Source organism: Phyllostomus discolor, chromosome 2 (assembly GCF_004126475.2).
Source record: "Phyllostomus discolor isolate MPI-MPIP mPhyDis1 chromosome 2, mPhyDis1.pri.v3, whole genome shotgun sequence".
Taxonomy (NCBI): domain Eukaryota; kingdom Metazoa; phylum Chordata; class Mammalia; order Chiroptera; family Phyllostomidae; genus Phyllostomus; species Phyllostomus discolor.
The window spans coordinates 53,550,947-53,564,795 of record NC_040904.2 but is presented as its reverse complement, the minus strand read 5'-3'; the positions used below and the strand labels follow the sequence as shown (position 1 = coordinate 53,564,795).

The following is a 13,849-nucleotide window of genomic DNA, read 5'->3' as shown; positions in this document are numbered from 1 at the left end:
AAAATGAAAGCAAAATAAAGACATTTGCAGATAAACTTTCACATCACAAAAAAAAAAAAAACAATAAAAGAAGTTCCTCGGGTTGAAGAAAAACGGCTCCACAGGGTAAAATGAAGGTGATGGAAGGGTGAAAGGCCACTGAGATGGTGAATGTGAAAGACTACATATTCTTCTCTTCTCTCAATTCCTTCACATGTGTCTCTTCAGAACAAAACAACAACTTTAACACCATATTATGGAATGTATAATATATATGTATAATGTGTATCCTATAAATATACATATGACAGCATTAGAATAAAGGATGGAGAGGTAAATGGAACTCTACTATTGTACATATACAATACATGAACAATACAACATTGACTTTAGACAGATTGTGATAAGTTAAAGATGCATGTAATAATCACTGGAGTAACCATTAAAAATGCAAGCTAGAGTTAAAAGGGAAAAGATTAAAATACAGTACTAAAATTATTCAACCATCCAAAGAAGGCAGGAAAGAAAGAGCAGATGAAACCAAGAAAGTTGAGATGAATAGAACAAATAGTAAATGGTACACTAAATTCAAGCATATCAATAAATACATTAAATTCAAAGGATTAAATATTCCAATTAGAAGACAGTAACTATTGAAACAAGTGAAACAGGAAATCCCAACACTATGTGGTATACAAGAAAGAGCTTGAAATACAAAGTCCTGAGGACTTCCAGTCAAGGTGGAGGTGTAGGCAGACATGCTTCACCACCTCAAGCAGCTGTAGAAAGAATTACAACTAGATCTCAAAGCAAGTAACACCCAGAACTATTATAAAATCAAGCCACATGGAACTCCGACAACCAAGGATTTAAAGAGGCCACATTCATCCAGAAGGGTAGGAGGGTGAGGGTCATGGTATTGCATTGAATGTGGAATTGACATTCCACATTCACATAAGATGGATGAAAATTAGGAAGGATTCCTGGGAGCAAGTGATCCCAGCCCCAGGCTAGACTGCCCAGCCCAGGGTTCCAGTGCCAGAAAAATAAACCCCCAAGACTTCTGGCTATAAAAATCAGTGGGGGTTAGGGCAGCAGAAGAAACTGCCAGATTTTCAGGAGACTTGGCTTAAAGGGCCCGCACAGACTTAGAACATATGCAAACCCACACACTCTGGGATTCACCACCAGGGCAACAGGTGGAAGGGTGCAAGTCACACTTGGGAAATGGGTGAAGTGACTGGAAAAGGTGTGAGTGCTGGGCAAACCTCCAGGAGCCAGGCAACAGTCAATCCCCTCCCTGAGCCCTCCCCCACACAGAGCTACGAAGAAGTGAAGAGGGTTGCCCCACCTCCTCAATTATCTAAGGCTCTGCCCCACAGAATTTACAGGTGCCTTTTCTACAATATGCCATACTACTAGGACAGGAAGTCAAAGCAGCTCTACCTAATACACAGAATCAAACACAGGGAGGCTGCCAAATCGAGGAGACAAAGAAATATGGCCCAAATGAAAGAACAGAATAAAACCCCAGAAAAGGAACTAAACAGAATGGCAATAACCAACCTATTAGATGAAGAGTTCAAAACACTGGTAATCAGGATGCTCAAAGAAGTCTTTGAGTATGGCAACAATATAAAGGAAATGAAATGAAAGTTACACTAAAGGAAATAAAGAAAAATCTACAGGGAACCATCAATGGAGTGGAGGAAGCCAGGATTCAAATCAACAAGTTGGAACATAAGGAAGAAATAAACATTCAACCAGAAAGAGCAAGAAGAAAAAAGAATTAAAAAACAAAACAAAATGAGGGTAGTATAAGGACCCTCGGGGACATCTCCAAATGTATCAACATCCAAATCATAGGAATGCCAGAAGGAGAAGAAGAGGAGCAAGAAATTGAAAACTTATTTGAAAAACTAATGAAAGAAAACTTCCCTAATTTGGTGAAGGAAATAGACATACAAGTTCAAGAAGCACAGAGAGTTCCAAACAAATTGGACCCAAAGAGGACCACACCAAAATACATTGTAATTAAAATGCCAAAGGTTAAAGATAAAGAGAGAATCTTAAAAGCATCAAGAGAAAAGCAGGGAGTTACCTACAAATGAGTTTCTATAAGACTATCAACTGATTTCTCAAAAGAAACTTTGTAGGCAAGAAAGGACTGGCAAGAAGTAATCAAAGTGAGGAAAGGCAAGGACCTACAATTTAGATTACTCTATCCAGCAAAGCTATCATTTAGAATGGAAGGACAGATAAAGCTTCCCAGACAAGGTAAAGCTAAAAGCGTTCATCATCACCAAGCTCTTACTATATGAAATGTTAAGGGGACTTATTTAAGAAACAGAAGATCAAAACTGGCAACAAATGGACATTAAACTGGCAACAAATTCACAATTATCAACAACTGAATCTAAAAAAAAAATTAAGCAAACAACCAGAATAGAAGTAGAATCATAGATTTAGAGATCATTGGGGGGGTGTTGTCAGCTGGGAGGGGGAAAGAGGAGGATGGGGGAAAAGGTGCAGGGATTAAGAAGTATGATTGGTAGGTACAAAATAGACAGGGGGAGGTTAAGAATAGTATAGGAATGGAGAAGCCAAAGAACTCATATGCACAACCCATGTACATGAACTAAGGGGGAGGGATTGCCATAGAGAAGTGGGGATACCAGGCAGAGGAGAACAAAGAGGGAAAAATCAAGACAACTGTAATAATCAATAAAATATATTTTAAAAAAGACAAAGTCAAAATAGTTTGAATGTAAAAGGATGGAAAAATATGTACCATGCAAACATCATTAAAATTAAAACCAATACTTAACAAAAAGACATTGTTACAAAAATGAATAGGCAGCCTACATAATGGAAGAAAGCATTTGCAGAAATATCTAATAAAGGACTTTTACTCAGAACAAACAAAAACCTCATACAACTCAACAAACAATAAAAGATAAAGATCCCAATAAATGTAAAAATGGGCCCACAATTGAACAGTCACTTCACAAAGGAAGACATATGAATAGCTAATAAGTACATGAAAAACTACTCGGCATCATTAGTTAACAGGAAGTGCAAATTAAAGCCACATTGAGATACCGGTACACACCCACCAGCTTGGCGGAAACATCAGATGGCAGCAAGGAAGTAGTGCAGCCGGAGTGCGCATGCGTTGGGAGGTATGAAACACTACATCCTCTTGGGAAAATTTTTCAGTAGTTTTACATGAGGTTGAACATCTGTGTCTACTCTTGGCCCAGGAATTGGGTATTAATGCTAAAGTGATGAAAATACATTCCACAAAGACATTTGTATGAAAATGTTTCCAGCAGCTTTACTCACCCAGAATACAAACTGAAAACACCCCAATGCGTATCCACAGGAAAGGGGGTAAACAAAAGTGGTGTTCCCATACACTGGAATACTCCTCAGCCGTGTAAAGGACAGATCACCAGCACACACGGCTGTATGAGTGAATCTTGGGTGTTGTTCTAAGCAGGAAAAAACAGACACAGAAGAGTACACACTATGTGACTTCATCCACATGGAGGTCTAGAGTAAAACCAAGGTCAGGTGAAACTGTTCAGAAGAGTGCTGTGGAAAGTCAGCAGACTGATACAGGGAAGGGATACACTCAGCAGGGGTGTCAGACTCATTTTCATCGGGTGCCACATCAGCCTGGAGGTTGCCTTCAAGGGGTCGAGTGTAATTTTAAGACTGTATAAATGTTTCTACTTCTTAACTAGGGGCTAGGAGCTTGGCATTGCTGCCGGGTAGAAACAAGGTGCCAGGCCAGATAGAACAAGGTGGAGGGCCAGATTTGGCCGGCAGGCCTTGTGTTTGCCACCTGTGGGCTACAGGAATTCTGTGGGAAACGGACACTGTCTCATCATTTGGAGTATGGCTCACAGGGCACATCCAGTTTTCAAAGGTTTACGGCCAAGATTTGTGTATTTCAAAGTATATGAACTTACCTCCCCCAAAACTGTAAATTATTAATAATAATAAAGCAGGTGGTGGGGATTGGGTTGCACTATTAATAACAACAATAGTAGTTTGATGCTAATTGTTTAACTGGATGACAGATTCATAGAAGTTTATTATATACTTACTTTGTATATACTTGAAATATTTCATGAATAGAAAGTTTTAGAAATCATTCCAACCTCAATTTTTAAAGTGCTGTTTCAAAAGTTTACAGATTTCTTTTAAGAATGATCATCTTCTGTGTTAAAGAAGTATTTCATTAAACCATATAAGTTTTGAATTTCAATTCAGTTTCTTTGTTAAATTTGAGTAAAAATCAAACTTAGAACTTTGTATTAAAATATCTTTCTAAAATTATTACTGTTAACCTATCAACCCATATGCACAGAGATGTCTGAACTAATGTTTGTAAAATCTGAACTGTGGTTAGATTTAGGTGCTGGTATTTGGGGTAAGTTTTTGCTTTCTTCTTTATGCTTTTCTATATTGCTGAAATTTTATAAACATATATTGTTTTCACAAGCAAATTATTCTTAAAGTTATTAAAGATGTATATAACATGTAAAGTGTTTTAGGTAGAGTTTTCTATGCCAGCTAATTCAAATTTTGTCCATTGGCATGGATTTTAACCCTGCTCACAAATACCCCTGCCTTGAGGGGTTCTTAAAATCTGTCGTCTGTTGAGCCTGCATGATTTCTGAATAAGCGCATGCCCAGATGTTTTGTCTTTACTTGTCTGAAAAAAGGAAACAAAGAAAAGCTACAGTCCTGACTCCACTCCTTTACTCTCTTGCGCTGATGTGATACGTCAGGTAACAGAGATCACTTGGGGGGGCGTGTGCACGCATGTGTGCATGTGTGTGTGTGTGTGTGTGTGTGTGTGTGTAGAGACTATGTGACCATTTTTAAGAGACAAGTGAAGAGCTATGAAGCATCATTGTCTTTACTTCTATACTACCACCTAGCATTCTGAATTCCGAATCTCTTTATGGTTGCATTGTGATAACCTTTATATAAACTTGGATTTTTCTCATGTTTAATAACTTCAGGGGATCAGTATTGTGGAGGACGCCTTGAAAGACCTTCCGGCTCTTTAAAAACCCCCAACTGGCCAGACCATGATTACCCTGCAGGAGTCACTTGTTTGTGGCACATTGTAGCCCCAAAGAATCAGGTGAGATTCCCTGAAACCACTAAGAAAGTATTCACGTGTCAATTGTCCAGACAGTGTGAGGGGCCCAGCTCTCATCAGAGCTACTGATGCAGAGCAAGGAAGGTGCTGCTGGACACAATGAGACTCAGATTCAGACTGCTTTTGCACTATTTGACTTGCAAATCATGGATTCAGTTTCCTATTCCATAATTGCAATTTTCAAAACAGGTTTTGAAATGCAAATGGTAAGCAAATGTCATGTGAGATTGTTTAACCCTGTAGAAGATGTTAGAAGCAGCAGCCATGAATAGTGGGAAGATGAAAATCCCCAAGGACATGTATGTACGTTTCAGGTTAGCCTTTGCTCACATGGCAAACCCATCACTTCCTCAAAATAGCCATCCAGTCACCAAATCAAGAACGGTCTGGCTGCTTCCCTTGGACAAAGCCAATGCAAACACGCCTCATCTTCTCTCCAAAGAACAAGTGGTCTGCTGTAAAAGCTAGTCTGCTTTATGGATGGGGTTTTTTTTTTTTTTGGTTCTTTAAAATAGAATTTGTGCAGGTTTCCCACAAATAATGTTATTCATCTGTACAACAATCATCAGAAAAGGTCTTGGTTCCAGGGCTCAGTAGTTTGTGCTGATAGGAATTTGTGCTTTTCTGGGACACACTTTCACATATTAACTGCAGGGCAGAACTTAGTGTGGCAATAGACCAAGCCTACTTTGTGGGCTTTTGCAAACAACTAACCCCATACTTTTGTAGCTGTAAGTGAACAGAGCTCCTAGTTTAAGATCCTAACTGTGGTTGATCTGAGATTGAGATAATCTTTTGGAATGATTAAAACTTAAAGCAGAAGAATAGCACCAGAAATAAGAACACCACAGAAGAAATATGAAAATAAACAAGAATAACTTGAACAGAACAAATACAGTTTTACAAAGAAAAATCATGGTACCCTCCAAATCTGGGGAGAGGAAGAATTCCACTTGAGGATATTCAGCAATGCTATTTTGACCCTTCTAATACTGTGCTCTCACTAAAGCTTATAGAATTAAAGTTTGAGAAGTTTGATGTTGAGCGCGATAACTACTGCCGGTATGATTATGTGGCTGTGTTTAATGGAGGAGAAGTCAACGACGCTAAAAGAATTGGGAAGTACTGTGGTGATAGTCCACCTGCGTAAGTAGTACCTGTTTTGTTTTCTGAATATTTTAGAGGCCCTAAACTTGTTTCTTATCCAATTGCTTAATTATATTTTATTTTCTGAAAGATTTTATGTTGTTGTTTTGTTCACAAAACCTTGGTTCCATAACTGCAGCTGACACAAATAGTAGGCAACCTTTACAAGTGCAGAGAGGCCTTGAGAGCCAAAGAGGTTAAAGGCAGCAGAGCTGGTGACGCCCCAGGGGCCGATTTTGAGTCAGATGTGTGGCTATGTCACTGCCCTGCGAAGGTGAGGTGAAGCATCAGAGCAAATGGGAAAATTCTGAGAAGAACACAGAGGGCTACCTACTGGGGATCCAGACGAGGAAACCAGGAAGCTTACGAAAGATCCTGATGACTCTGCCTGATCAGGTCCTGTTCTGGACCTTTTGGAGCCTTGTAGCTCCTTGTCCCATTGTTGTTGCTCAGATTTTTGCTGAGTGAACCTGAAAGGTACTTATCAGAATGTTTATGGAGCTAAGGGCTCTGCCACTTACTAGCTGTGTGACACTGGGCACACGTTACTTAACCCCTCTATGCTGTAGTTTGGTGCAATACGTGACTTTTGGAGGGCAAGATATTTCAACCTTTATCTACAATACTGGGCAAAGTGACCACTGAAATTACTATAGCTTACCATCAAAGGCACCATTCTGCCAAAGTAAACATGCTTTTCTACTGTTGCCTAAACATGATAGGGTTATATGCATCGCCTGCTTTTACAGACGTTTCTATGGTTTCCACAGACACATCTGAGTTAAAAAAAAGGGTTTTTTTTTCAATTTCAGTTTAATTATGTTAAAGTTTAATTAACAATTAAGAATTTTTAATGCATTTACATACATTTCTATGGTTTCCACAGACATATTTGAGTTTAAAAAAGGGTTTTATTTCAATTAAATTTATTTATGTTTAAGTAAAGTTAATAATTAAGAATTTTTAATGCATTTAAGTTAGTTATAATTCAAACATTAGTATATCCAAATTTGGCTTCATAGATAAGTGTGTTGGAGAAAGGCCCATTTCTAACCTGAAAAAGAGTCCCTTATGTTCTCTTCCTGTGGCTGCTGTAACAAATCACCACACACGGAGGGACTGAAGATGACATGTTTGATCTCTCCCCGTTCTAGAGGGCAGGAGTCTGGAATCAATCTCACTGGGCTGATGTCAGTGTCAGCAGGGCTGGTTCCTTTTGGATGCTCAGAGGGAAGAACTTGTTTCCAGGCCTTTTTCAGCTTCCGGAGGCTGCCCGCGTTCCCCACTGGGGCTCCTTCCTCACTGTCCTCCTTCCTCGGTCTCTGCGGCACATCACTCCTATCTCAACCAGTCATCATATTCCTTCTCCTCTCTGGTCTCAGCCTTCCTCTTACCAGAATGCTTGTGGTTACATTTAGAGCCTAGGATGCTCCCCCCTTCCTAGGACCCTTAATTTAATCTTCTCTGCCAAGTCCCTTTGCATATAAAGTAACACAGTCACAAATTCCAGGAATGGGAATGTGGACATTTCAGGGCCATTGGCCTCTCATGCCCTCTTGAGCTCCTCCTTTCCTTCCAGAAATTTTTCTTTCCCCACTAGTCCTGTTTTTCTCCATCGTCAGCTCTGCCTCCTTTTTTTGTTCCTCTGCTACAACCTATACACTTAAGTTCTAACCAAACAAAGCAAAACAAGCAAGTCCCTCTTGACTCTCTACCCTGCTCCAGCTTTTTCTGCCATGTCTCTTTCTCTTCATATCAAATATTTTAAAAGCAAGTTTCATTTTCTAGAAATAAGGCAAAAAGCTACCTTTTAAAACCATCCCAGAAAAAAATATCTACCAGTGTTCCTAAAGTTAAAAAAAAAAAGAAGTTAAAGCATTGCAGAGTTGGCAAAACCATCTGAGATTGTAAGGGCGAGAAGCCTAAATCCAGAGAGATAAAGAAGCACTGTACTTGAAGGTGGCAGCTTTCTTCTGGACATGTGTCAGTGTTTGATGACCTAGAACTTCATTCTTAACAGACCATGCTTGGGAACAGAAGATAAAACTCAGGGTCCAGGCAAGGGGGAAGACACAGCATAAATAAGGGACCTAAAGAAAGTGCCACCAATGTGATTGAACTAATTTTCCCCATGACCCAGGGTGATAGTAAGGACAATTGGCTGTTTTGGCCTTCACTTTTGGTAAAAGTAAGAAGAGGTAGTTTCTTGTGAGAATCCAATAGTCCACATGTGAGTTTGAGGTTACATTTTACACTACTTAACTATTCAAACAAACAAACAAAAACAAATCTCTGTCAGGAACTTAGTTTAAAGAGTTTCCAAGTTGGCCCTAGTTGTGGCTGTGTTGGAGCATCATCCTGTAACCAAAAGGTTGTGGGTTTGATTCCTGGCCAGGGCACATGTCTAGGTTTGCAGGCTCCACCCTCAGTCTGGGCAACCAATCAATGCTTTCCTTCCTCTCTCCCTCCATCTCACTCTAAAAACAATGAAAAAATTTCCTTGGGTACGTCCACAGGGGCTGACAGAAGAAAACACAAATTCTTTGTGGAAGAATGCATCTTAACTTAGACTTTAAGAATACCTTTGAGTAAAGTTTTAAGAAACATAAATTCCCAATCAAATCATGAAACACAAATGGAAAGCAAACATAAATAAGAATCAGCAGAAATAAGCAGTAAAATCAGACCCATAGGGGCCATATATAGTGAAATTATGAGATACAGATTATGAATGCTTACAGAAATTCATGCAAAATATATCAATTCGGAGCCTGTAAATTGCAGGCTATTGAATATATGACAAGAGACTCTCGGAAATGTCCAGACGGATTTAACAAAGAGCCTAACACAATTTCCTGAACTGAGACCTATAATAATTTACACACAAAAACCTTAATATATGTGTTAAATAAATGATAAGATACAGCTCCAGAAAGAATTAGAGAACAGAGAAATACATGTGAAATAATTAACTGGAATACAGCACAAAGAAACAAATAGATGGAAAATATGAAGGAGAGGTTAAGAGTCACAGAGCCTGGAGTGAAAGGATCTTAATACACATTTAACCAGAGTTCCCTAACAAAACATAGAGAATGTAGGAAATTTGATGTTTGAAGAAATAATAGCTAAAATTTTTCTAGTGTGGATGAAAAATCCACATTGAATCAGTCATCAAATCTAAGAACTCAGTAAATCCTAAGCAACATAAATATTAATATATCTATGCCTATGTGTATTACAATAAAACCACAGAATGGCAGAGAGATGTTAAAAGTAGCCAGAGAGAAAAGACAGATTGTCACAAAGGAAAGACAATTAACAACTGACTCCTCAGTAGCAACAATGAAAGTTAGAAGATCTTAGGAGAAATAACTGTCAAGCTCAAATTATGAAAAACCTCTCTTTTGTGAGTGTGGGTGAAATAAAGACCTTTTCAGTTAAATGAGCTAAAAGAGTTTACCACCAACAGACCTTAACCAAAGAAACTTCATTATGTACTTCAGACAGAAAGATAGTGATCCCGGGGTAAAGGACTGAGGTGCAGAAAGAAACACTGAACAGAGATATTGGTAATGGGAGTTGAAGGATTCTGAGGTCCTTGTGTTATCTGAAAGCTGGATGAAGATATTAAACTTTATAATAAGTTAAAGTAAACATGGATGTTAAATTTAGGGTAACCTCTAGAAAAAGTAGAAGTCTTTAACTTTCAAAACAGTGGAGAAAAGACATGAAATGAGAAAAAAGATCCAAAAAGAAAAAGCATCAGTGGTCGGAGATGGAGGCATAGGTAAACGTGGCTCACCTCCTTGCACAACCACAGCAAAATTAGAGCTAAACTATCATTCAGAACTGCCAGAAAATCAAGCTATATGACAACTAAAGAATTAAAGAAACCACATTCATCCAGATGGGTAGGAGGGGCAGAGGGGTGGAAACTCAGAGACACAGAACAGGCACTGGTCCCAAACCCACATGTGGTGTATGTAAAACAGAGGGATATCTTGGGAGCAAGGGATCCCAGCCCCATACCAGATCACCCATCCCAGGGTTCCAGTGCCAGGAAAGAAGTCCCCATAACCTCTGGCTATAAAAACCAGTAGAGGTTGGGTTGGTGGAAGAAACTGTGAGATTCTCATACATCTCCCCTTGGAAGGCCCCACACATGGACTTACTTAGACTTACTCCCTCAGAACTCCAGCATCAGGGCAGCACCTTGAAGAGCACCAGTGCTGTGTGATGAGGAATGGAAGCATCTGGCATTGGGGTGAGAGCTGGGGGACAGCTTCCTCCTGGACAGAACTGCAGACAGCAGCCATTGTCCTTTTCTGAGCCCTCCCACACACACAACCACAATGTAGCAGCCCCATATCTGAGACTCCACCAACCTGTCTCACATGGTTAGCCCTGCCCTACAATTACCTAAGGCTCCATCCTATCCAACTTATGGACATACCCAAGCTGGTAACAGTGTCTTTTCCTTAGGAATGGCTGGGCTATGCACAGGCTTCAGACCTTCCTAGAGTCACTCATAAACAAGCAACAGCTGAGTACAGCCCCCCATCCCTTCTGCTAAGTGGACCTAAGCCCTGCATGAGCAGTGGCCGTCTGTAGATCACTTCATAGTTTACACCAAGCGGCCCCAAACAGAACACAGGTAGTGACAGACCTTGGCCTGCACCACCCGGGAAACCCCACAGCCTACATACCCAGTGGACAGTTACCACAGTGGAGCACCACCACCCAACCACCTCCACAAGCCACAGAGGGAGGTGGTTGCTGGCCAGTGGTCACAGCCAGTCTTACCAGCTGTCTGGCCTAGGTAGATGCCTTCCATTGACAAACTGACAGCAATCAAGATTCAACTACAAGAGGAGAAAACAATTAGCCCACATGGAGGGCACACCTTGAGTACCCAGTATGGGAGATAGTGAAGGCTGTGCCACTGGATCCTATAGGACACCTACTACATGGAGTCAAAGCAGCTCCACCTAAGTACACAGAAACAAACCCAGGGAGGCTGTCAAAACAAGGAGACAAAGAAACATGGCCCAAAGGAAAGAACAGATCAAAACTCCAGAAAAAGAGCTAAATGAAATGGAGCTAAACAATCTATCAGTTGCAGAGTTCAAAACACTGGTTAAAGGATGCTCAAAGAACTTAGTGTGAATCTCAACAACTAAGAAAGATCCAGTCAGAAATGGAGACACTACTGAAATGAACAATTTACAAGGAATCAACAACACAATGGATGAAGCCAAGAATCAAATCAGTGATTTGGAACATAAAAGAGAAAAAGACATCAAATCAGAATAATAAAGAAAAAAAGAATCCAAAAAATTGAGGATGGTGTAAGGAGTTCCTGGGACAACTTCAGGGCATTCCAACATTTGCATCATAGGGGTGTCAGGAGGAGAAGAGAAAGAAAATAAATTGGAAACTATTTGCAAAAATAATAAAAGAAAACTTCCCTAACTTGGAAAAGGAAATAGACATACAAATCCAGGAAGCACAGAGTCCCAAACAAGATGGATGCAGGTGATCACACCCAGACACATCATAATTAAAAAGCCAAAAGTTAAAGATAGAGAGAATCTTTAAAGCAGCAAGAGAAAAGCTATAATTACCTATAAAGGAGTTCCCATAAGATATCAGCTGATTTCCCAAAGAAATTTTGCAGCTAGGAGGGATTGGCAAAAGTATTCAGGTGATGAAAAGCAAGGACCTACAGCCTAGATTACTCTATCCAGCAAAGCTATCACTTAGAATCAAAGGGCAGATAAAGTGCTTCTCAGACAAGATAAAGCTAAAGGAGTTCATCATCACCAAACCATTATTATATGAAATACTAATGGGACTTATTTAAGAAAAAGAAGACCAAAACTATGAATATTAAAATGGCAATAAATGCATAACTATCAACAACTGAATCTAAAAAACACACTAAACAAACAAGCAGGGCAGAAACAGAATCATAGATATGGAGAATGTTGGTAGGGCGGCCAGTTGGGAGGGAGTTCTGGGGGAATGGGGGAAAAGATGCAGGGACTAAGAGGTACAAATTGGTAGGTATGCAATAGGCAGGGGGGATGTTAAGAGCAGGTATAGGAAATGGAGAAGCCAAAGAACTTACATGCATGACCATGGACAGGAACAGAGGAGTGGGGGGTGCTGGATGGAAGGAGGCCAAAGGGGGAAATTGGGGCACTGTAATATAGGATAATTGTTTTTTAAAAAAGAAACAAAGAAGGCAGGCCAAGTAAAAAGCACAAAATAGATGGTAGAAATATCTCTAATGTATCTGTAATCAATATAAATGCAAGTGGATCAAATCATTAATGGACAGGTAAAGACTGTTAGACTGGAGAGCAAAGCAAAACCAGTTATGCACTGTTTATAAGACACATCTCCAAAAAATAAGAACACAGAGCATTTGATAATAAAATGATAGAAAAAATATTGGAAGCAAGTGCTAATTGAAAGAAAGTTGGCATAGATGTACTATTATCAAAAAAACTAGATTTTAGACAGAAAGCTTTACTAAAATAGTTAATATAGTGATAAAAGTGCAATTATCATTATCATAAAAGTGTATTAATTGTAAACTTGTATTTAAGTCAAAAATATGTAAAGCAAAAAAAAAGAATAAAAAGTAAAAGATTTACAAAATCCACTATTATTGTAGGGGATTTTATTTTAATTTTTTAAAAGATTTTATTTATTTATTTTAGAGACATGGGGAAGGAAGGGAGAAAGAGAGGGAGAGAAACGCCAATGTGTGGTTGCCTCTAGCATACCCCATACTGGGGACCTGTCCTGCAACCCAGGCATGTGCCCTGACTGGGAATCAAACTGGCAATACTTTGCGTTCACAGGCCTGTGCTCAATCCACTGAGCTACACCAGCCAAGGCCTATAGGAGATTTTAAACACATCTTTTCAATAATTGACATATTAACTATGAATTATAGAAAGAGGGAAGATTAGGATACAGAAGATTTAAGATACACTTAACAGGCTTGTTCTAATGAATAGAGAACACTGCATCTGAAAATGAAAGAAAATACTTTTTTTTCAACCAAAATGGACACAACTTGGGGCAGTGAACACACAATACAATATACAGATAGTATATTATAGAATTGTACACCTGAAACTTATATGTAATTATTAACCATGTAAGTTATTAAACTTATATGTCACCCCAATAAATTCAATAAATAATTTTTTAAAAAAATAAGAGCAGTACAAATAGGATGCATATCCAGCCTTCCTTGGCCCCCAAATTTTGACACTATACTTAATGGTAAAGGTTAACTTACATCTCAAATAAAATACAATAATCACTTTTTAAAAACACAGAAAAAAACAATAATCCAGAATTGCCAAATAATTATTAAAGAACTATGACCCACAGTTAAAAGTTATGAAGGTGGGGTGGGGTGGGTGGAAGGCCCAGACTGTGCTTCTCCACCGGCCCTAATGGCCATCTGAGGAGCGGGCCATGTTAGCACTGGGCAGACTCTTTCAGGGAAGAATGGGC

The 13,849-nt window shown here is 39.3% G+C and overlaps 1 protein-coding gene across 1 annotated transcript in view; it reads left to right on the top strand.

Moving 5' to 3' along the window:
• The window catches only part of PCOLCE2 (procollagen C-endopeptidase enhancer 2), a 68,966-nt gene that overhangs the window by 36,070 nt on the left and 19,047 nt on the right, over positions 1-13,849 (top strand). The window contains exons 4-5 of the mRNA XM_028504652.2: positions 5,019-5,143; positions 6,171-6,307. Of these exons, the coding sequence (XP_028360453.1) occupies positions 5,019-5,143; positions 6,171-6,307 (262 nt within the window). The remainder of the gene's footprint in view (positions 1-5,018; positions 5,144-6,170; positions 6,308-13,849) is intronic.